The following is a 24,411-nucleotide window of genomic DNA, read 5'->3' as shown; positions in this document are numbered from 1 at the left end:
TGAGTGGGAGAGAGTCTGCGTACCATCACCCGTGAGTCTCTTGTAACCCATCTTTGGCTTCTGATAGTTCAATTCTGATGAACCTCCCCTCCTGCGTCACACAGAGCCCACCCAGCCGTGCCGGCTCTTTCCAGATCTCCTTATGGAAGGCTGCGGTGCATACAGCTTCACTCTAGGGCATGGCCTAGCCTCTCCAGGACAACTCCTCTCCTCCCAGACACCCAGACAGATCCTGAGCAGGGGAAGAAGAGCTGTGTTTACCTGGAGGTTATTAAAACACTGTCCTTAAAAAGCAGTTTCTCTCTGCATCAGCCTTGTCCCCTGCTCACTCTCTCTTCCACTGCGGACACTCTTGCAAGGTCTCTCTGCTCTCAATGTGTTACCAACAGCTCCAGCACTGGGCAATTTTGTTTCAAAGCCTCTGCTCACATGGTCTCTGTTAGGAGCTCATCTCCCCCAGGACCCAGCCTGGTGGCCTCAGATAAATGCCAGAGACGTTTCTCACCGTCCCCAGCCAGTCTTGCCCCTCACATCCGACCCTGGGATCCTCGTCCCACCTCCCCCAGCTCACTAAGACCAGTGGTTAACTTCCTATCTTCTCACCTCTAACCACCTCCTTTGCACTGGAAAGCAGATTGGATGCTGTGGCCTCCTCTCTTTGTCTGGGAAGATGGCTGGGTCCGGAGCCAGGTTCATGGAGGCAGCTGGCTTTAAATGTGGAGCTGTATCCAGGAACCAAGGGCCCCTAATGAGGGAGATGGGATAAAAATACAGGAGATGGGGAAGATGTTTCAGCTTTCCATCCTCTTGGACTCCCTGCCATTTCCAAAGTGCACACTGCTGGCTCCCACCAGAGGCCTCTGGGTCTCCCCCGGGTCGTTCCTCTGTCTGGGAATCTTCTCCCTGCTCACTGTGTCTCCTTTAAGAGACCTGGCTAACTCAGGTTGAACATTTTGTCCCCAGGGAAGCCTTCCCTTCCCGCCACATGAGGTCCTCTTGCCACACACTCCACAGCGTCCTGAACTTTTGCTTCATTGTCTGTAATCATGGCATCCAGCTTCCTGGACAGGAGAACGCTGTCCCTCCCCTGACTGTGAGCTCCAGGGCCTGGACGGTGCCTGCTAGTAGGCACTCAGTAGAAATATTTGTGGAATGAATCAAGTATCAATCCTCTAGTGCTGTTAAGGATATTTATATGCTTTGGCCAGTCTGGAGGAAAGGAACAAGGTACACCATTTTGCTTAGAAAGCACTTCGCTCATCTGCGAAGGAATGCTCCACTCATTTTCTCATTTGGTTCTCTTAGCAGCCCTGTAAGGGAGATGGTAGAAGTATAATTTCCCCATTTTATAGACGAGAGGTTAAGAGATGGGTCCAAAGTTAGCTCTTCTCCTCCAGTTCCCGGTTTTTCTCCTCCGCTAGGCTGAGTCTGAGTGAGGAAGGAAGATGACTTTCTTCAGAGAAAGCTTCTGGAATGGGGTTGACTTGGAGCAGCGTTTTGGGGATGAGAGAGCTGTGCTACGGTATTACGGGTGAGGGGCATGGGAGGCCGCCTTGTTGGGAGAGGCTGTGGATGTGGTCCTGGATGCCTGTGCGTAGGGCTGGAGGGAGCCTTGAATGGTGGGTGGAGAGAGGAGAGAATGGAAGTTCTCACGGACTGATTGCATTACGGCTAGAATCTATTCTAACAGCTTTTCAAGGGAGGAGCCCTAGGCCATGGCTCATGTTTGTGAAATGGAACTCTCAGAGCTGAAATGACCAGCTTAAGGACACAGAGTGGCCTGTAGGTTGGGAATCTGGGGACACCTGCTCTGGCCCCTGGGGAGGGGGAATTGTTTAGAAGTGGATTGAGGGCTTCAGACGAGATCTACACAGGAAGTAGCTTGGAGGGGAAGAGAGACTGGTTATTCCTCATGTCCTGCTCATTCGTGTCTGAGAATGGGGGATAGCTGTCCCTTTTCACGTGTCCTGAGTGCTAGCAGATTCCCCCAGTTGCTTTGGTCCTTGAATACCCTTCCCCAGTATCAGGCCTGGGCAGGGCTTGCCACCGCTGTCTTCAGTTTATCTGAGGAGTCAGACGGGGTCCAACTCCCCAGCTGATGCAAACTGCCTTTGGCTAACCTGCCACACTGTAACTCATCACAAACTCCTGGACACATCTCCTGATGGTAAATCCCAAACATTGAGGACCTGGGCTGTTCATTTGGCCAAGGGAGACACTCAGACTCCTTTGTTGCTTGCTTCCCCCGATGTGAAAATTGTCCAGATGGGCCCTAGATCGACTTGGATTCGACTCCTCTTCTTCAACATCATGATAATCATTATAATCACATTCCAACATTTCCTCAAGTACCAACTGTGTGCCAAGTTCTGAGATACAGAGAGAAGGCACGTGTAGAGAATAGTGAGTACGAACCTGTCTTGGAGCCAGTGGCCTGGTATTCCCGTCGGCCCGCCAGGTGACCGTAGCAGGTCTCACGCAACCTCAGCACTTCCGGCTGCCACATCAACAGGTGGAGAAAGTGTGAGAATCTGCCTCCCAGGGCTCTTCTGAGGAGCGCTGAGGCTGAAATAGTACTCTGCACATAGAAAGTGTATATTCGGTAAATGTTAGCATGAAGTCGAAGTCTTAGAGCTGCAGAACGGCACCACTTGAAAGAACTTAGAGATCATCTAGACCTATTCCCTCATTTTACAGAATCAGAAACAGACTCAGAGAGGTTATCCCCCAGAGCCTGTGAACACTGGGTCCCTGCCTCCCAGGGTCCCGGCATCACACTGCTTGTGGGGGAGACGGAAGACTTAGACATGCTGCCCAACTCTATCAGGCCCCAGAGGTTGATTCTCCCTCGAGGAGACCGCAGGGTCTGGGGCGGCACCGCTCCCCTGACCTGGCCACCCAGCTTCCCGGCACGCTCCGTCCAAGCTGCTGGCTGCTGCTGGGAGTGTCTTCCAGCCAGAGGGGGTCGGAACAGCCGAGAAGCCCACATCCACTTGTCTTGAGGAGCCTGGAGCGTCGTGAGGAGTAATCAAGATCTTGTTGCCCACAGACGAGAGAAAACCTGTAATTAATCTGGCTGCCCCTCTGATTTCCTCTGTCATCCCCGCCACCAAACACCGTCTGGCGGCTGTCAGCCGCCACTCGGACCCACCCCGGAAAATCACGATTAATGGTGCAACAGCCCTATGAGGACGGGAGAGAGAGAAAGAGAGAGACGGGGAGAGGGACTGCTGACACATCAGGAGAGGAGAGGCCATTTAGCACAGCTGGGCCGGGGGGTCCCGGCGGCATGCTCACTGCCTGAACGAGGTCAGCTGGCGACACGCTGTGCTGTGTGTGTGTGTGTGTGTGCAAACCCGTGTGGGCTGGGGATCCTCAGGCACTTAGCGAGTTCTGCTCAGTGTAGGCAGCGCAGCAAAGTGTGTCGGGAAGCTATGTGTGCAGAAGAGATGTTCCTCTGCTCCCCGGGAGCTCGTGGTCTGGTTGTGGAGAGAGGACGTAAGGAAGCGCAGAGTTAAATGACCAGTCTGCACGCCTGGGACAAGGCCTGGCTGTGGCCACAGGGAGTCGGGCGCTGTTCCTGGTGCTGAAGGGCCTGGCAGTGAGTTAGAGGGAGAAGGGCCTGCCCTCATAGCACCTTCCATCAGGCATATAAGCGTGGAAGTGGGCCAGAGATGTCTGGAGACTCTAGGGATCCTCCGGCTTGAGGAAGTTCACCTGTCCTGAGATTCTGGGGGAAGAAATGAGAAATTAGTTTCTTCTTTCGGAAGAAGTGGCGGTGAGTGATTTTTGGTGTTTGGGTGAGGAAACTGCCCCCCAGTAGGTAATCGGTAGAGCCCAGCTCGTCCTGGAGCACTTCCTTCCTGTGCTCAGGGGGCAGTGGGCATCACATGCTGCCCGCCACCGTGAACGGTGAGGGCCGGAGCTTCCCAGGACAGCCTGTGCCGCGGAGAAATGGGCTCTAGATTGTAGCCTCCTCATGGGCAAGGGCTCCAAACCTCAGTCACAGGTAAAGACTCCGTGCTGCCAGAGCCTTTTCCACGTATGTTATCTGACTGGATTCGTTCATTATTTCCACAGATATTTTTGAGTGCCTACTATGTGCCAGCCTGTGCTAGGCATTGGAGATACAGGTGGAAAATTCCAACGTGTTCCCCGCTCTCCTGGTGCTCATCAGCCTGTGAGGTAGGCATCGCTGCTCCCAGGTTCCTGACGAGGAGGTGTGCTTTGAAGGAAGTAAGCCCCCCAAGAGTTTCCCTCAGTAAGGTCCGGAGCCACCCCTGGCCTGGCTTCCATCCTGGTGTGGCCCGATCAGCAGGGCTATCCCATGTTATCCAGAGCAGTGCCCTCTGTGACACAGGAAAGGGCTACATGTCAACCTTCTGCATTCCAAGTTCCCAGAAGTCCAGGAGTGAGGCCCATCTCTGGTTACGTGGGGACAGAGACCCCCCGGAGAGCGAAAGCCACGCTTAGATACCTGCTTTGAACTAAAATTCTGCTGGGAAAGAGCAGCAAAAGTACAAGAGACGGAGAAGATGTTTCAGCTTTCCATCCTCTTGGACTCCCTGCCATTTCCAAAGTGCACACTGCTGGCTCCCACCAGAGGCCTCTGGGTCTCCCCTGGGTCGTTCCTCTGTCTGGGAATCTTCTCCCTGCTCACTGTGTCCCCTTTAAGAGACCTGGCTAACTCAGGTCGAACATTTTGTCCCCAGGAAAGCCTTCTCTTCCCGCCACATGAGGTCCTCTTGCCACACACTCCACAGCATCCTGAACTTTTGCTTCATTGTCTGTAATCATGGCATCCAGCTTCCTGGATATGGGAGTGCTGTCCCTTCCCTGACTGTGAGCTCCAGGGCCTGGACGGTGCCTGCTAGTAGGCGCTCAGTTCCTGCTTGCTTCCTTCCCCATGCTGTGATTCCTCTTTGCCCGGATCTACACTGTGATGTCCCCTTGGATTGTTTGACCTACAGCAAATACACAAAATGTACAAATCAATTGGTCATTTATTTCATATTGGTGTCAACTGAACATATGTCTCTTTTTTAAATGACCCCTTTACTGTTTTAAGTAAACTACCCCCAACGTGGGGCTTGAACCCATGACCCCAAGACCAAAAGTCACATAATCTGCTAACTGAGCCAGCAAGACGCCTGAGCCAACCCCTTCTGGATGCCATCTGTTCATTGATTCATTTGGCCAATATTAATAGAGCACCTACTGTGTGCCAAGTAGCACGTTAGGTGCTTGTCACTGTCCCTCCCATCACTGGCGACGGTTCTGCGGGCAGACGGCCTTCTCATAGCCGGCTGGTGCCATGAGGAACAGGGGAACAGATCGGGGAACAGATCACAGAAAGCCTCAGAGGGGAGATAATGCAGTGAGCCTGTAGAAAACTGTCCCCAGGCCATCAGGGGCCGAGATCACATCCCACGTGGAAGCTCGCATACAGGTGGCATATTGGGAAAATCAGGGCTCAGGTTCTGCTGGGGCCTGAGGGGCAGTGGGCTGCGGGGCAAGGACAGGTGAGCAGGATCCAGCTCGTGAAGGGTTTGCCTGTGGGACTGAGGAGTTTGCCCTCGATCCTGGAGGCTGGACAGAGTCAGGGGAGACTGGGCCTGGGTGTGTCATTATGATGTTTGCCTTTTAGTAAGAATCCCTACCACACAGCTGAATGGAGAACCACGCTGGGAGGGAAGGAAAGACCCAAGGGAGGGAGGCCAGGAAGGCTGCTCTGACCAGAGTCTAGGTCATTGCTCAGAGACATCTGGATGGGGGTGGTGTGAGGGTGGCAGTCCCTGGGGATGCAGAGACAGTCATGGGCTTTAGGAGGCAGAGCTGTCGGGACGGGGTGATTGATCAGAATGGGGTGTGGGGTGGGAGCCATCTTGGGCAACTCTCAACTTTCTGGCTTGGGTGACGTGTGGGGTGCGGTGCTGCCTAAGAGGATGGAGAGGAGAGAAGAAGCAGTTGGTGGGTGTGGGGGGTCGGGGGAGAGGTTACCCTTTGCCTAGGACGCAGTGTGTCTGAGGTGCTCAGAATTACGGGAGGCAGCTGCATTATGCCAGGGCTCTGGGCGTGAGATGATGCCGCACCATGCAGGTGGCAAGGAGCCACAGGAGGAGGGGAGCTCCCCACGGGGGACAATGTTAGTGGGCAGGGGGCCTTGGTGCTGTATCTTCAGGATCGTTTCTTTTTCCTCCCTAAATTATTCAGATACTTTTAGTTGATAAAGGCTGCCCTCTTTGGTTCTAAGACCAGATTCATCTAAATGTTAAAATGAAAATAAGACCTCAGATTTCTTTGTGCTTTTTGATGAAGAATCTGCAAGCTTCCTCTCTTGTTCTTATGTACAAAGAGTAAAGCTATACAAGAAAGGCCAGTGGAGTCAGAGACCTGGCTGTCTGGGGCTTTGCCTCCTGATGGCTGCGTGACCTTGAGCTAGGCCCTTCCCCTTTCTTGGACTCTGCTTCCTTGGTGTGATTGAGATTGTCCTGTGGATTAAAGCAGAAAGAGATGGTGGAAGGAATTTTGCAAACCAGCAAGCCTTACAATCATGACACACCACGGTTCTTTTGATTCCTGTAAGGTTTGGGAAGAGATTATTTCTCATTTCTGTGCCCCAGATCATACAGTCGAGGCCCCAGAGCAGCCCAGGACCTCCGTCCTTGCTGTCCTTACATGTGGTCTCCAGAGTAAGCTAGGCTTCACGGCCGTGAACGACGGGAGGCAGGCCTGCACGAAAGGAGTGTAGTTGTGTCATCAAACAGAATTTACACATGCTAATCTGACACCTATTTAGCAGTCTGAATAATAATTACCGAGCGGCGTGCTGATCGGGCATAAATGGAAGGCATTTGACATAAATGATTATAGTTAGTATTGCTTTTATACAGCCTAACCAGATTTTTACAGTTCTTTCCTCTTTGACAGCTGATTCATTTATCTATTCAACACATATTTATTGAGGCTGTAATATATGCCAGGCCCTGTTCTGGGCCCCGAGGAGACAGATGAACAAGATTTCTGCTCCTTGCCCCACCCCCTTTGTTTGAGCTTGCATTCCAGTGGGGAGACCGTCACTGGACCATCAACTTTATCCATAGCGAGTAAGAATGTCAGGCTTCTCTTGAGACTGTGTGTGCTGTAATCTGTCCTTGCATCAACATCCATGAATGATAGGACAGAGATTCTGGGCCTGATTTGCCAACAGCAGAGTTGCCTTTGTCTTAGTCCTTTACCTTTCTTTTTTTTTTTTTTTTAAGATTTTATTTATTTATTTGACAGACAGAGATCACAAGTAGGCAGAGAGGCAGGCAGTGAGGGAGAAGGGGAAGCAGGCTCCCTGCTGAGCAGAGAGCCCGATGCGGGGCTCGATCCCAGGACCCTGGGATCATGACCTGAGCTGAAGGCAGAGGCTTAACCCACTGAGCCACCCAGGGGCCCCAGTCCTTTACCTTTTTTAACTCTGGTTCCCAATAGCAGGTGATTTCTTGAGCCCTTCTATTCATCGAACGAGTTCATCCTGCACTCCTGTTGTGTATAAGTAGACTCGGGGGATCCACAGCAGCCTGGCACCTGTCCTTGACCTTAAGAAGCCCACACTGGTCCCACGTGTGGGCACATGGCAATGCGAGAAATAAAATAAATAGAAATATTTTATTTCTCCCAGCAATGGGAGAAGATGCTGTAAGAATCATCATAGGCTGTCACAGTGGCACATAGAGGAGCTCTGGATTCTGGCAAATGGCAGGGGTCGGGGAGAGAAGCAGCAGGCAGAGGGAACCAGGGGTGCACAGGGAGCTGCCTGGTGCTGGGTGTGGCTGGAACATTAAGTGTGTGATGCTTAAACAAAGACTTACTGAGGTGTGTAACACACACACACAGAAAAGTGAATATAATCCTAAGTATACAGCTCAGGGAGTTTTCACAAACTGAACACACTTGCTGGGCAGGGGGCCTTGGTGCTGTATCTTCAGGATCGTACCTAGAGTAAGCAACAGGACATTGCCAGCACTCCCAGAAGACCCCACATGCCCCTTCCTGTTACCCCAAGGGTACCCACGAGCAAGGCTTCTAACAGTTTTTTATGCTACTTTTCTTAAAAAAATTTTATTTTATTTGAGAGAGAGCACGAGTGAGCAGGAACAGGGGGGGACGGGGAGAGGGAGAAGGAGAAGCAGATTCCCTGTCTCAGGGAGCCTGATGAGGGGCTTGATCTCAGGACTCCAAGATCATGACCTGAGCCGAAGGCAGACAGTTAACCGACCGAGCCACCTAAGCACCCCAGTTTTTTATACTTTTTATAGAAAGAATCATGTTGTATGTATGCATGCATGCTTCTGTTCCTAGTTTCTTTTGGTCAAATTATGTTCATGAGATTCACCCTGAATCTCAACACGTGGTTGTTGATGATTAATTTTCATTTCCATGGAACATTCTGCTGTGTGGATATACACTGTATGTCTCTGTTCTGCCGCTGGACAGCTGGGTAATTTCCAGTTTGGGGAAGTGCAAGTGCTGCTATGAACATTCTAATACATCTCTAAGACATCTGAGCACATACATTCTGTTGGAGATAGGCTTATTGTGGGGTTGTGGGGTCCCTAGGGTACGGGTAAAGCTCTGGGTTTCGAGAGCATAAAGACTGGTTTTTGAAATCCGTTCTATCAACTTACACTTGCCTTGACACCGTACGAGAGTTCCAGTTGCTCCACATCCTTGTCAACACTTGATACTGTCTTTTAAAAAAAGTCATGCTGGTGGGTTTATTGTGGTTTCTTACTGTGGTTTGAAGTTGCATTTCTTGATGCCCAGGGATGCTGAGACCCTCTTCCAATGTTTATAGGCTTTTGAATGCAGTTATTAGTGGACTGTCTGTTCTAGTCTTTGCCCATTTTTCTGTTGGATTGTCTGGATTGGGTGGGGGAAGGAATAATTTTAACACTACTTTCCTAATCGAGGGTGACCAGGGACTAGCATATCCAGGTGCTTACTAGCCCCGCCTTGACCCCATCGATGGTGTGTGGCTGGCAGGCTGCAGACTCTGTTCTCAGGGTGTCAGTGGTCTCAGGGAGGGGACAGTACTCATGCTGCCTCGGGGGAGGCAGTCCCCTCCAAGGCTCTGGTTTTGACATCAGGCCCATCGGCCCGTGGAGGAATGGAGATTGGTTGAGAAAGGATGGGGAGGGGGTCATTTCCAGCAGGTAGCAGGAGCAGATGCGGAAACCAGCTGATGACCTGGTTCGTGTGCTTCTGCCCTCAGTTTTTGCTGAGAATGGACCTCTCGATCTGGGCTGGGGAGGGACTGACGGTGTGTAGTTCGTCCTTTAGGCCAGGCCTGAGCGCAGCTGCTTTTCCCCTGTTATCTCGGTCTGTGGTTCAGCTCTCCCACCTGAGAGACGCCAGGCTAGTTTTACCTGCGAGGAAACTGAGCTGAGGGGTCAAGGACAGTCCTCCTGAAGGCCACCTCGCTAGCACGTGGAGGAGCAGGACTTGAACCCAGCCCCTTCCCCACGCCGCTCCCCAGTGAGCAGAGCAGGGCATACAGCGTGTCTCCGGGGCGATGGCATAGTCTTGTCACCCCTTCCTCTTTGGCTCACTCATGGCTCTTGTTTCTTAAAAGCAGTTGAGGGTTTTTATTCCAGTTAGAGATTTCAGAACCGTGGAGCCCCTTACGTCATTCGGTCAGAGTTACTCCCCCAAACCCCCAACTGGATCGGGGGGGCTGGGGTTAGAACCTGAGCCTTCTGTGGGCCTGGCCTCGGGAGCAAGGATCGAGGCCTGGAGCTGGCCTGGAGCTTTCCCTGCCAGCGGTTCCGCAGGGGCTTGCGAGCCCTCCTCACGGGGCAGCTTTGGTGGCAGGGTTGGGTGGGTGGCTACCTGGCAGGGGCGTCAGACTCACCTGCTCCCTCCCGCCGCTCTCTCGCAGAGTTATGTCATGCCCAGACCAGCAGAGGGCTCCATGAGGATTTATAGAAGATGCCCCGCCTCTCGGCGCCTTTGGTGCTGCTTCCCGCGTGGCTAGTGATGGTCGCCTGCAGCCCGCACTCCTTGAGAATTGGTAAGTGGGGCAGCCCCCGCCTGGAGCCCGGGTGTTCGCAGGGGACATCTCGTGCGTTGTGCCCTCCCTGAGTTCAGCTGGGCTAGAGGTGGGGGTGGGCCGGGAGCCGCGAGGCTCACAGCTCCGATCCGGCCGGCGGTCAGTCTGTCCAGCCCCCCTGTGGGGAGAACAGAGAGGCGGAGTCCCTGTTACAGTTTGTGGCGGACTCGGCCTGGCACACGAAGGGTGAAGCAGGAGGGTGGGAATGGCTGTGGGGATTTTATATCCAGGGCTGGAGATTAGGGAAGAGATCACCTCTCCTGGTCTCTGATCAATCCAAGAAGGCTTCCTGGAGAGTGTGCCTCAGATCTAGTCAGGGAGAGCCCTCAGGAGCCCTGGCCGGCCGCCTGGCAGGGCCCTTGACGTGGTGTGTCGGTTCTCCCTGGCCTGGTTCTAGAGAGGGAGGCAAGGCCACCGCAGTGCCCGTTCTTTCCCTGGCCTCCCTGCTGGGGGGATGCCCACTCTAGGGGCAGGCAGGCCGTGCTGCTCCCTGCCCCAGCAGCAGCCCCGGTCCCGGACCAAGGCCTTTCTCCCCTGGGAATGCAGGAGTGCCTGGGAAGCCAGGTGCCTCTTCTTCCCCACGACGGTGTGAGCCTCATTCCCTGCAGGCTCGGGCACTGCTAATGTGGGTCATATGGAAACAGCCCCGACCGCAGGGAGAAGGAGAGTTTATGCCAGTGTGCACGGTGCGGTTGGGCCATCTGATGGCCCGAGACTGATGTGGGCTGTCATGGATTGGGGGATTGTGTGTATATGGGGAACGGGGTCAGTGTGGACAGGTGGGTTGGGGTTCAGCAGTGAGAAGCCCAGGCGGATGGGCTGGTGGTCGTAAGAAGGCTGAATTAACATCAGGACCCCTGGGGCAAGGTGAGACAAGAGCCCCAGAAGGACTCAAACCTAGGCAGCTTCTGCAGATGGGTAGCCACGTGATGCCCCTCTTCCCAGACTGGGGTGGGGAGTGGGGGAAGTAGGTACTGCCAACAAGGCAGGATCCTAGATCCTAGACTTGAACTTAAAAGTGTTAGAGGCTGATTTAGAAGGAAGACGCCGAGTCCTAGGAGATTGGCTTTTAAGCCGCTTGCAACCAGGACGGGTCCAGAGTCCTCGAGGTTGGGCTGCTGGTGGTGGTCAGGAGGCCCTGGGTGGGTGGGCAGAGGCAGGCCAGAAGGCGCGACCCTGGCTTGGCCCACACCGTGGACCAGAAGCCAAGCTGCAGGTCTCTGGGCTGCCCCGTGTGGACTCTTGGGCCCGCTTCTTCATGCATATGCAACAGTGGCTGATTGGAATCAGAAATGCAGACAGGTCTGCCTGTGCTCGCTCGCTCTCGCTCTCTCTCTCTCTCTCTCTCTGGCAAATAAATAAATAAAATCTTTAAAAAAAAAAAAAAAGAAATGCAGACAGGTGACTTAGTTCTTCCCTTCACCCTGCCCTCAGCTCACCACTCAGCATGCTTTAAGGCAAGGAATTAAAAACAAAATCTTCCCTCCCTCTCCCCATTCGTTTTTACCGAACTTCAAAACCTAATTTAATTCTGCTTAGGAGCAATGCAAAACGGTTCGTATCCTTAAGATGCTTAATTTATAAGATGCCTACAGTTATTCAGCGTTTGCTGCGAGGTTTTCTCCCCCTCTAAATGAGCGGATAAAGCGGTAACCCATCAATTTCCATTTGTCGCTAATGGGAAGCGGAAAGGGATTGAGCCAGAAACGGCAGCGCCTCACGGCCTTGGCTCTCCTGACACTGGTTCTCCAGGAGGGAAGCAGAAAGTGGAGCTGACAGATCCCTCTCTTGGCTGTGACGCTGACAATGGAGGGCTTCAAAGGGACCCCTCCTGCTCCCGCACCCACTCCTGGAGCATTGCTTGTCCAGTGCTGTCAAGATGCTGTTGGCCCTCTGTTTTGGTTCACACCAGGCCACTTCCAGCCCACCTCCAGCCAGGCGCCCTGCTGGCTGGCAAGGTCAAAGCGGGCCTCCTCTCCCACAGAGGCCAGGAAGCAGAGTGAAGCCAACAAAGGGAAAGAAAAGAAAGGCCAAACCAAAAGCTGCAATGCCGGGACCCATTTCCCCCGTCTCCTTGGTTATCCTGCGAGCCAGGAGGTTTTTCAAGTCTCCTGAACCTAATGGACAGAAAGGTGCTAATTACTGTGGGCTCCCGAGGGGGTCTGGAGTGGGGCGGGGAGGGGAAGAGAAGTAGGTCAAGAAAACAAGTAGCTGAGCTTGGCAGCAGGCGGCCTTGAGCACAATGGGCCGGACCGACGCTGGTGGGACTGGCGTCTCTCTCGGCCCCCAGAGGCGCAGGGGAAAGGGAGGGGTGCGGCTCCCCTCGCCCCTTTCCAGGGGTCACTTCTCCCTGCATTTGGTGCTTTCCGGGGTTCCTTCCAAACCCCTCAGCCTCAGGAGAGATAGCGGGGAGAGCGAGGCTGCAGGAAAGGATGAGGAATCCCAGAGATGAATTGTCCCACCTGCTCCGTCCTCAGCCCTGCTCGTCCGCCGGTGACAATATGGATGTTTGCAAAGAGGCGGCCGAACCCATTACGCTGCCCGGGCACTGCTGTTTTTCATTCAAGTGAGGTGCGGGGCGGGAGATCCAGCCAAATTGTCTATTACGGTGCCCGGTGTTTACCTCCCGAATGAGGTTTTGGGTAAGAGAAAGGGATTTTATTTATGACCATGAGGCTGCCCGCATAAATTCCCCAAACTCTCACACATATGTCAGCCCCCTTCAGTCATCCGTCTTCTGAAAATGTCTTTTGATTTTGCTTCTGTCCCTCTGGGTTCTCTGAGTGATGACTGTGGGAGCCACAAGTTAATAAATGCTCAGAAGGGGACCCCACCCCATCTCTCCCGCCCTCTATTACTTGGAGGGACCGTCGTCTTCTCTTAGCGCGATAAAGGATTCTGAAGATCCCATTCTCCAAGCCGCTCATTTCACATATGGGGAAGGAGGCCCCAAGGGGGTGTCGCGAGTAGGTGGCCAGGCTGGTGGCAGCCCACGCTAGAGCCACTAGTCATTGATGCTCTTGCCCTGCTCGCTTGGCCGCCCACCTGCGGGCTCACCGGCTGCTGGGGAGGAGATTGGCCACCAGCGGTATTGTTTCTGGTGCTTTTCTTCCATCCCGTCCCTGACATTAGCAAATGTTACCTGCCTGGCTTTCTAGACTGTCTCCTGTTACTCGTTCCTTGGTTCCCGTTTCAGCCACACGGAGCTACTCACTGTTACCCAAATAGACCAGGAGGCTTTGCTCTGGGCTTTGCCCACCTCCCTCCCGTGCGGGGGATCTGCTCTCCCCATTCTGGCTCCTCTTCCTGGAAATCTGCTCCTGCGACGCTTCCTCTTCCTCCTCCCCTCCCCCCCCCCTTCTTGGAAAACTCCTACCACCGCTACCCCTTCTCACTCTCCCTCTCCTCCTCTTCCTCCCCCATCACTAGTCTCCCAGGCTTAAATAGTTTCTACCGCAAAGTCCTTTCTCATGATCACCCTGTCCGTCCCGGGGAGAAATCATCTTTTTCCTGCCATGTTTCCCATTCCCTGGTACTTAACACCTGTTCCAGCACCTGCTGGGTCGTGCTCTACTTATCACCAGACTCTGAACTCCAAGGGCGACTGGCCACCGGACACACTCCACGTATGTGAACGGATTGCTCAGATTTAGTGACTGGGGTGTGTGGACGGATCCGCGGCCCCTTGCAAGACCAGGTTCCCCAAGCACACATTCGGTATCTTTGTTTTAACATGCGGTCCTCTGGTCTTGCGTATGCTTAAAGGGGTAGACCGACTGGAGGAAGGGGAAGGAGACAGTGTGCTCGGTCTTGTCTGGGGCACATACCGAGAATGGGCTGAGGCTCTTCATTGGGCTCTAATGCTGATGCTGGCTGTGACAGTAGATAGAGTGAGTCAACTACCCATTCACCAGTGCCCATGACAGGTGTTTGTTGAGTATCTGTGCCGAGCACTGAGGACTTGGGGGCCCGGTAATAATCACCAGAGCCCCTCCCACTCAAAAAGGCCTTCCTCTCTCCCAGGTCCCGGGCTTTGTAGTTCACATATATCCGGCAATGTCCACAGCAGAATTAACCACCTGATGTTTAAGATGAAGACAGGAAGCCTTGGGGAGTTGAAAGAACTCACAAGGTCCTGTAGATACCGAAATTAGAACCTGTCTCCAAAGCTGTCTCTTTCTACTCTGGGCCACCGCAGCTGGTACACCTGGAGACGTAAGGGTGGTTCCATTATCAGAACACGCGTGTGAACGACACTGCCTTCTACCCAGTAAAGGAATTGACAGACGGAGTCTTATATCCTCTTATATCCTCTCCAGCTCTCCGTGGATTCTTTTTACCTGCAAATCATTTCCTAAGGGCACAGAGAAAGTCCGTCTGACCAACGGGGAAACTGAGGCCTGGGCATTTAAGAGGCTTGCTCATGGGGTGCAGAAGTCCCGACGGGCTGGGGCGCAGGAGACACACGAGCAGGTTGTGGGAGCAGTTGTGTCTCTTCCAAGTTCAGAGTTTTCACAGAGTGCTCTGTGTCACCAAAGCAGCAGGAACTTGGATTTATTTGACTCTCTGCCGTACTAGGACACCCAAGCACTTTACAACTACCGTTTTTTGCTTGGTTGGTTTCCCCCAGTGAGTTCCAAGTCCTGTACAGAGAACATTAAACATAGAAGATTCAAATGTTATAAAGATGGAGATAATAAGAGAACTGGGGGAGGTAAGAGGGAAGAATAAAAAACACCATTTTTTTCATCCTCTTCTGCTGTGTATTAAATATATCTGACACACCGACATCCAAATGTACCAGCAGAATTCTGTGTCTTGCAAAGAAAGGATTCACCATGGGTTGTTTTTTTGTTTTTTGTTTTGAGGAGTGGGCTCCCCTCAATAATGTTACCACATGACGTGATTTATGGACTTTTGATGGGCACGTAACTTTTTATCTCTCTTCCAAACTGAGTCATGCAGGTAGGCAATCAATTGGTCTTTCATATTAGTGACAAATAGAAATTGATGACTTTCCCCTTCATCTGTCATCTAGAGAGGGAATATGGAAAGATTTCTGGGACACAGATCTGTCCCCTGCCAAACACCTTAGGGGATCTGTGTCTGTCTTTATGATGTCTGTATTCCTGGGTCTAACCCAGTGCCTGCCCCAGAGTTGTGCCCACCTAATGTTTGCTAGATGCATGACCCGATGGCACGGTTTTGAAGGTTGAGCTCGACCGGTCCGTTTTCGGATGTCTCTCTCCCCAGATATCAGTCAGTGCTCAAAAACACCAAACAGTGTCGTTTAACGATAAGTGAACAACATATGTAATTAGAAGAGTAGATATTTTATTGAAAAATCAAGACATCTATGTGTGTGTGTGTCTATAAGCATGTGTGCCTGCCCCAGGCTGTCTCTCCCTGCTTCCCACCCCAACCCTGCTGCCACACCTGTAGTTGGGGGGAGGGAGCCCGGCGGTGTTTAGGTAGGCATCCAGGCCAGGGTGCTGTGCGGAGTCACTCGGCCCATGATGTCGTCATTTGCCTTTGCCTACGGCTTGTATTCTTTCACGAAGTATTCTTGTATGCTTTCACGAAGTCTGGATTCTCTCTCCACCTCTCCAGAACCCATCGGTGAAGAATGACCTCAGGCCGTAGTCTTTTCTGCTGAGATGTGAGGATTGAGTTTGGTCCGGGTGGGTTTCATGTTACTGATAAAGAAAACTGGGGGTCCCCATTAGGTGAAGTAAGCCAGCAAAGGGCCCCTCCAGCAATGCCACAGCTCCTGACTCCCAGCCGCCCGGAGAGTTCTGTGCCATGGTTTGTGACGGGTAATGAGTTCTCACACCCGTGTTAGTTCAATTTCCCCAGCAACCTGCAAGGCAGGTGGGAGTGAGCCCGTCTAATGGAAGAAGGTCCTGGGGTTCACAGGAGTTTGTGACTTGCCCAAGCTCCTCCAAGGGAGCAGAGGAGCGGGCGTGTCCCAGGTGGGTTAGCAGAGGAGTTCTGGGGAGCAGAGTTGGGGGACAGCCAAGGTGGTGGGGTCCTGAATAGCCTGTCGACAGTATGTTCTTGCTTGGTGGGACTGAAAGCCATTGGAGGCCCATACACCGTCACCAAGACCTCCTGAAATCTGGCTGAGCTAAAGAGAATAGGCAAGTAATGGTAGCAGATGTTGTGTTTTCTTAAACAGATCGTGAATGATCTCTGGGAGAAAGCTGGGAAAGGTCCCAGAAGTAGGGGTATCAGAGCCAAGGAATGGGGCTCTTGTTCCGTAACTAAAAGTTCTAGAGAATAGAGCTGATTTTTCAGATGAGTTTTGGTGTGTGGCTGCCTGGGTTCCCTTGTGCTAGAATGCTCTGGTTTCCCTTGGGCTCTCATTTTGCCCCTCTGCACGTGCCTGAGAGGAGCTGCTGCTCTGGTGGGCAAAGCCCGGCCTGGCAGAGACGCACCTGGTCTGGGAGAACAGCCATGACGGTATCACGTCAGACTTTCGAAAACCTGTCTTCAGCTCTGTGAGATGGTCTACAAAAGTCTTGAAATGGGGAATGAGTTGTTAGCAAGCTCTAGTTTCTTCCCCGTGTGGTGGTTTCAGGTATGTGTGGGGACGGTGGAAATTATAGAGAGAAATTGGGCTGAGAAGTCAAAAACTGTCTATCAGGCAGATGGGTTGAGCCATTCTGGGGACAGAGGCTCCCACAGCTGGAGGTGGCCACAGGGGTTGGACAAGGATTTCAGCCTCAAAGCTGGGGGTTGGACGTGTTACCACGAAGGCCACTTTGACCCTGGGATTCTGTGGAAGGATACTTTGGTCTGTTCTCATATGTCCATAGGGAGACATTTCATTATCCTTGTGTCCTCATTAACGACCATTAATAAGGGCTTAGAATGGAGGCAGCCATCTGCTTAACTTAAGCCCTGACCCCATCTGGCCCCAGATGCTTGGACAGGGCAGATAGACAAGATAGCCTTCCTGATTCTTCCTCCTTAGTCAGTGTAGACCTGTCTGCGTGTTTCCCTTCTCCTTGCGGCCACGGGTCAGGGAGCTGGAGAAGCATGGGGGGATGGTGGGAGCTGCTGAGTGTGTGTGAGCCAAGTGCCCGAGTGCCCGTGAGCCTGAGTGGGTGGGATACACACGTGTGTGCATCGGCAGAGCCCCCACATCCCGCTCACAGCCTTGCAGCTTGGCTCCAGGAAGGACAGCGGTCGCGCTTACTCTCTCCGGTCTCTCCAGGAGTAGACACACATTCTGTGTCAACTTGATGGAGCCTGGGCCATGGCTGCAGGGGGGCCCTGGGTATCAGGAGGCTGTAGACACCTGTGAGACTGCCCAGGTGTACCGCTGTGTCTCCCTGTGGGTTTCTTTCCATTGAGCTGAGTCATGGCGCCCAGCTGTCACGGTGGCTGGGTTGGTGAGGCCCGTTTAAGCTCACCTTGATGAAGAGGGCTGTGGAGAGGGAAGAGAGCCCAGATGGTGTGGGTGGGGGGCTCAGCTTACACCTCTGTTGGCGTGCCCGGGGAGACGGTGCCACCGCGCTGGTCTCGGGAGGCACCACAGCCCTGATGGGGGCTCTCTCACCACAACTCCTGATGGGAGTTGAGATTCTCTCTGTTAGCAAGACCCTTCTCAGAGGAGAGGGTCTGAAGTCCATTCTGAAACTCTACCCCAGGGGCAGACATTAGCCACATCCTCAGCTCCTCTCCCTCCCTCCCTCCCTCCCTCCCTCCCTCCGTGTGTGGGGGTTAAGCGGCCATTTGTGGTGGGCCACGAGAGGGTCCCTCAGCGCCTCCTCCTCCTGGCCCTTTCCACTTAGACCCTCCCAGATGTCCGTGGCTATTCCAAACTGATGGGTGTGTGGAGGGCAAGAGGAAAAGGGAGCCAGATGTGTTCTGGGTACCACTGGGATTGGCTCTGGAAGGCTCTGGCATCGTGTGGGGTTGATGCCAGAGCAGGGACTATAACCAGACTGCCTGGGTTTGAATCTGAGCTCCACTCTTTATTAGTTGTATGACCTTGGGCAAGAACTTAATATCTCGGTGCTTTAATTTCTTAACCCATAACATGGGATAAGAGTGGTCCCCAGCTCCGGCTTTCACGAGAGTTCAATAATTGACCCCAGAGAAAGTCCTTCGAGCTGCATCAGGTGTGTAATAAGTGCCAGGACAGCGACAGCTGGGATGATGAAGAGGACTTTGGGGCCACCCTGTCTCCATCCGGCAGCTGTCCCCCGCCTGGGCCCCCGCCCTTCTGCACTCTTCCACCAAATGCTACCTTTCCCCTTTTTCTAAAGCCTGCTTTAAATTCATCTTTTTCTGAGAGCTGGGACTCTGCACCTGGTTGGGAAAGCTCTTGCTTCCAGAATTTTCTGAGTGCAACTCGTGCATGTGCTCATGCGTGCACTGCACTGTGTTCACTGGTGAACACCCACCTATCCCTTATTTGAATTCCGTCTACCCCACAAGCCTAAGAGCTTCCGAGAGACGGAACTCTGTCTTCTCCACCCTCGAGGGGCACTTTCCACACTGCGGTGATGGTCCCAGGTCCTGGCTAAGGGTTCCGAAGGGTCTCCCATCTTAAAACGTCCCCAGCCTCACATCTTTCTTCAGCTAACACCCCATGTCTCTCCTCCCCTTTATACAGAAACTCCGCAAGAGAATTACCTACTCAAAACTGTCTGCATTCCCTGTCCTCTCACCCTCTCCGTGGGGCTTCCTCCCTTAAGAACATCATCCCCACCATGATGCCCATTGGACCACATCCGGTTGTCTGCCCCGAGCCTCATCTTACTGGCATTGATGTAGCCTCTCACTCCCTCTCCCTTGAAACATTTCTTGCTCTTGGCTTCTGGTCACGCTCCATCTTGGTTCTTGCCCTGCTCTCCGGCTTCTCCCTCCTAGCGTCCTCTGCTGATTCCTCCTCGTCTCCCTGACCTCTGGATAGGGATGTGCCCCAGGCTTCTATGCTTACACACCTCTCTCCTCACCCACCCCTAGTGATCTCACTCGGTCTCGGGGCTTTACAGGCTTCTAGCTCACGTCCTCTCATCTCCAGCCCCGACCTCTCCCACAACGCCAGACTTCTGCACCGACTCACCATCCCCACGTGGACATCTGAGAGAAACTCAAACTCGACACACCCAAAGTCAAGATTTGGATGTTTCCCTCCATGCCTGCCGCTCTTCCTTTCTCCCCCCTTCCATACACTGGAATATGCCATCCCATCTTTTCGGACTTAGACGCCAACCTTTGGAGTCATGCTTCATCCTCTCTTTCTCTGACATCCTGTATCCTTTCCACCAGAAAATTCTCTCCAACTATACCCAGAGCCCAGCCACTTCTCACCGCTTCTCGCTTGCTTTCCTGTTCTAAGACTGTATCATCTCGCACTTGGGTAACCACAAAGCCTTTCTCCTGGTTTCCCTGCTTCCTGCTCGCCTGGTCACTTTCATTTCTCAAAACGGCAGCAAGAAATGATTATTTCAAAATGTAAGTTGGATCATGTCAGTGCACCTCCCCAGCGCCTTCTCAGCCCAGAGTCGAAGAAAACAGCCACAGTGTCCTGCGAGACTCTCCCCGGTCTGCCCCACTGTCGTATTAGTTTTCCATCTCCTCTCTAACCATGGTGACTCTTGTTCACCCACACCAACCGCGACCCCAGTAATCCCCTGCCTTTTTCTCCAACAAGGTAAGGACGCGCTCACCTCAGGGCTTTTGCATGTGCTGTGCTCTCTGCCTAACACATGCTCCACTGAGATATCTGCCTGGTCCATGCCGTCACCCCCTGCAGGCCATGCCCTCCCCCAGAACACCCCCCCCCCACACTGGCTTGCTTGATTTTTTTCCCTAGCGCTTATGGCCACCTGACAAACCGGTCCTAGTTGTTTCTGCGTCCTCCCATCGGGAAAAGCTCTTTGTTTTCTTCCCTACTGTTTCCCCAGCACGTCAGACAGTGCTTGCTGTATAGAAAGTACTTGCTGAATAGCTACCGGACAAATGAATGATGCGGCCCCAGGGAGGGTCCCAAAGGAGCGTCCCATACGCCTGCTGTTCAATGGCAGAGACGATGATGGTCTCCCCTGACACAGAAGCGGTTCTGAACAGGTGTTTCTTGCTAGGGACAGTGCAGCAGCCCTGCTGGCTCCCTGTCCTGCGTTCTCTGGTCCCTGCAGCCAACTCCAGGTCCTGGGGCCAACCTCAATCTCATTCTGAGGAAGCCCAAGCCAGCAGTTAATGACTCAGCATCGGAGTGAATCTTGGCTGCTGCTCTTCCTTCGTCCCCTCAGATCCAAACACCTGGCCGTTGACTTCTAATCACCTCCACCTGGGTTGCTGCTGCAGTGCCCAAGATTCTGTCTCGTTGGCAAGTCTGAGACCTCACTCTGGCATTCAACGGGGCCCAAGCTCCCCTGGGCCTCTAGGGTCAGACCTTGCTCGTCTCCGTCTTCTGAGAGCCCGGGGGCCTGAATCTGGACCCACCCTCCCAGCTGTGACCCTGCCACCTGCTTCTGGCTCTTTTCTGCAGCCTCCTTTGCTGGCCAGGGTACCTGTCTGTTGTCTGCCAGCAGATGTTCTCAGTGCTGTACTCCGCCTGTCACACAATCCTGATGGTGGCAGGGACCCCAATCTAACCCATTCCGCTTTGAAGACTGACTGTTGGTCTTTTCTTTCTGTTGAGCCCAAATCTGTGTGTCCGTCTGTGCCTCCCACTTCCTGTCCCAGCCCTGCCTGTGGCCCAGGAGCATTCAGAGGGGGTGTCTGCCCTTCCCAGTGATGGCACCGCTGGGCTCCAAAACACTGTTCACAGCTCCTGGTATCTCCTTTCTTCCAGAGATTCATCATTACTGCCTTCATTCCTTCCTTCTCAGCATCTTGGTCACCCTCCTCCAAATGGGTTTTCTCTTTTCTTCTTTTTCCAGAGGATGCAACCCCCAGATCAGAGGCAGTCCCTCCCCTTAACTGCTTCCAATTGAACACAAGCTCCTGCTCCGGCTCCAAGCCCCTTGTTGGACCCATTCCCACCGAGCCCTGACTGACCACTCTGGAGGTTAAGGAAAGCCCATCCAGGTCCCACCTCTGCCTGTGAAATGCTCCCCCCCTTTGGCTCTTCACAGGCTGGGCTTTGCTGTCAGCCCCCAGAGCCGATGCCCCCGTTGGAGGGCCTGCAGTAGGATGTCCTGGGGTCACCTGTGCAAGGACACCTGTGTTAAAGAGCCCGGGGCTGGAGCTCCGAGACGTTGCGACCCCTGTGGTGTCTCCCCAGATGTGCTTTTCCCCATCCTTTCTAGTACGCGGTCTTTTAAGCAGGGAGTGACACAGGCAGGGGAGGGAATGCCACTTGGCTGGCAACGCTCGTAAATTCCCCCTAGTGGCTGGGATCTGACAACATGAGACTTTGAGCTTTCAGCTCATAAATGAAAGAACAGGGATTTTCCCGGAGATGACAGAAAAGGGAAGCACACAGCCCGGGGGGCCTCAGCAGGAAGCTCTGCTAAGGACTTGGCCCAGAGTGACAGCAGCCGCCGGTCTGTGTGGGAGTCGATTTGCTCAGGGTGGCCCCAGACCTCTGGGCAGCCACCCTGGGGTCTCAGGCCAACAGACCCGGCAAGGGGGCGAGCTGTGCGAAAGCCATCAGTAAGGAATGCTGCTTGTACTTTCTGGAGCCCTCGGGGTTTCTGAACCTAAGGGGATTCTTACCTGGAAACAGTGGTTGATATGACTTTCCCCTTCAGAGCCAGTTTGGACGCCAAGAATGTCCAAGGAATTAAGGTTGTTAAGTGGATGTAAGTGGCATTGGTGGAGATGAGTCAAGGTATCTGCCATCCCTCCTATTGGAGCTCTCCTTATCCTTAATTAGCTTCTTCCTCATGGGCCCAGAGAGCAGCGTTGGCCCCCGGGGCCGGCTCGAGCAGAGCAGGTGGGCCAGGCTCTCTGGGAGGGCTGCCACGGTTGGTTGGTGGTTCCAGCCTGGGGCGGGAGGCTCCCTCTTGGGTCACGAACCAGCGCCTCTCTTGGATTAAAAATTCATAGGTACGAATCTCCCTTACTGGCTATATTCCTTTAGGCAAATTACTGAACCTTTCTTGCACTCAATTTCCCATCTGTACACTGGAGATAACAGTGTACTGTGGGAGGTTACTGTATTAATTGAGAGGAGATACGTAAAATACATGGTGTGTGCATCTAGTAATATTTAATAAACAGTAGTTCATTTCCTTTTGTTCCTTAAAAAAATAGTAATACATACTATAAAAAGAGCAACAATTTGCTCGACATCAGGGCCAGCATAATTTTTGGATGTTGTCATAGGGTAGTAGAATGGGGATGGGCTTTATTGACAAACAGTGTTGGAACTGAATTATAGTTTCAGCATGTGACCTTGGGCAAATTACTTGGCGCCTGTTTTCTCCTATAAAAGGGGAGTGATATTACTTACCCCGGATGATTGTTGAGGTTTATGTGTGATAACTTATGCAAAATAGCTAGCATGGTACATGATAATTTATAGGTCAATAAATAATAGTTATCAGTAGTTCTATTAATTATTATTACCATAGTTAATAATCATAATTATTATTACTGTAGTTTTCCATTGCTTGCCATAATGAATTACGATGAATTTAGTGGCCTCACCAAGAAACATTCATTATCTTACAGTCTGTAATCCTGATGTCCAACACGGCTCTTGCTGGGCAAAAACCACGGTGTCGGCAGAGCTGTATCCTTTTTGGAGGCTCTAGGGGAAAGTCTGTTTCCTGCTCATTTGAGTTTTTGGCAGAATTCAGTACTTTGCGGTTATAAAATCAAGGTTTCCGTTTTATTGCTGGCTGTCGGCTAAGGCTGCTCCCGGCTTCTGGAGTCTGATGCATCCCTTGGCTCGTGGCCCCCTTCTTCCTCCTCAGAGCTGGGGTCAAGTCATTGTCACATGGTAGCGCAGCCGGGGAAGGCGCTCTGATTTTAAGAACTCAGGAGATTATATTGAGCCTACTGGGATAATCCAGGATAATCCCCTCATCTCAGGGTCTGTAACCTTAATCACATCGGCAAAGCCCCTTTTGCCATGGAAGGTAACACATTCGCAGGCTCCTGGAAGTAGGCGGTGGGCGTCTTTGGGGGCCATTATTCTGCTCTTCTGCTTGGACGGCCTCCAAGATGGGAGGCTGAGCCGCTCGGAAACCTTCTCACGGGCAGTGCCTTGTGCACAGCAGGGGCTGTGCGTGCGCTAGGAGACTGTTTTCCAGTCTAATCCTTGGCCCGAGCTGCCTGACTCCTGTTACGGTCAACCATTGCACAGGAGAACCAGGCAACCCAGAGCACCAAAGCCAGTGCATGTCCTTGATGGGTACAGAGAACCCAAGAGGACAGCCATCTGACTGTGCCTGCAGTTGTACCACATGGGGAGAGAGAGCCGGGAGACAGAAAGAGAGAGAGAGAGAGAGAGACTGTGTAACAGGAAGCCCTTCATCATGTTGATTTAACGCATCAGGGTTCTAAAGGAGTAACCCACAAGCTGAGTATTATCTGAGGCCGTGTCACGTGGGCTTTGCTGGGCCTGGCTTGGAGTGATGTGTTTATTTCCTGCCACAGGGCCCGGAGACAATAACGTCCCGGGGTCTCAGCAGGCTCTCTTGTACTCTGCCTGTCATCCTTCCAGAAAGGGACAGATCCTTCTTCCTCTAGTGGTTTGAGGAGCACCATGATATAGGAAGGTGCTGCTCCGAGCAAGGAGTTAGGAGACCTGGAACCTGGTCCAGCCTGTCCCTCCACCTCCGGGTACTTACTGACTGCTGACGGTGCCCTGCAGGGGGCTCGCCTCTGCGGGACATACAGGACAGAGCACATGTTGTTAACATTCTAAATATGGAAGGGCAGGACTTGCAGACATGAAGGAACCATGGGGCAGTAGGAAACAGGGAGGCATCCAGTGCTAAAGGGTCAGCAAGCAGCGGGGCATGGTGATCCAGGGACCGCGGGCACATTGGCATTTTGGGTTTCGTTTGTGCTTCTTGATGCCTCTCCTGCTTCCATCTCAAGCAGGCTTAATGCAAGGGTGGTGGACCAGCCCTTCCAAGGGCCTTAGCGCAGGAGATACAATGACATTTGCGTTTACTGAGCGTCTAATATGTGCCCGTCACTTCGTATGGATTATGTACTTAACATTTTGCAACAATTTCCAGAGGTAGGGTTGATACTGGCTGGTATTTAGGGATGGAAACTGAGGCTCGGCGAGACTAAGGTCACTCATGCAGAACCTGGAGGACCCTGGATTTGAACCCAGAGTTTTTTGGCTGCAACCCTGTGCTCTGTCCTCCACACCAGGCACCTCCCTT

The 24,411-nt window shown here is 52.9% G+C and overlaps 1 protein-coding gene across 1 annotated transcript in view; it reads left to right on the top strand.

The window, feature by feature from the left end:
- The first annotated feature begins 9,966 nt into the window (after positions 1–9,966).
- Positions 9,967–24,411, top strand: part of GRIK4 (glutamate ionotropic receptor kainate type subunit 4) — a 289,498-nt gene continuing 275,053 nt past the window's right edge. The window contains exon 1 of the mRNA XM_080817730.1: positions 9,967–10,060. Within this exon, the coding sequence (XP_080673856.1) occupies positions 9,979–10,060 (82 nt within the window). The 5' untranslated portion in view covers positions 9,967–9,978. The remainder of the gene's footprint in view (positions 10,061–24,411) is intronic.

This window comes from Martes martes, assembly GCF_963455335.1.
Source record: "Martes martes genome assembly, chromosome: 10".
Taxonomy (NCBI): domain Eukaryota; kingdom Metazoa; phylum Chordata; class Mammalia; order Carnivora; family Mustelidae; genus Martes; species Martes martes.
Note: the sequence above shows the minus strand (reverse complement) of the source record. Positions and strands in the feature narration are given on the sequence as shown.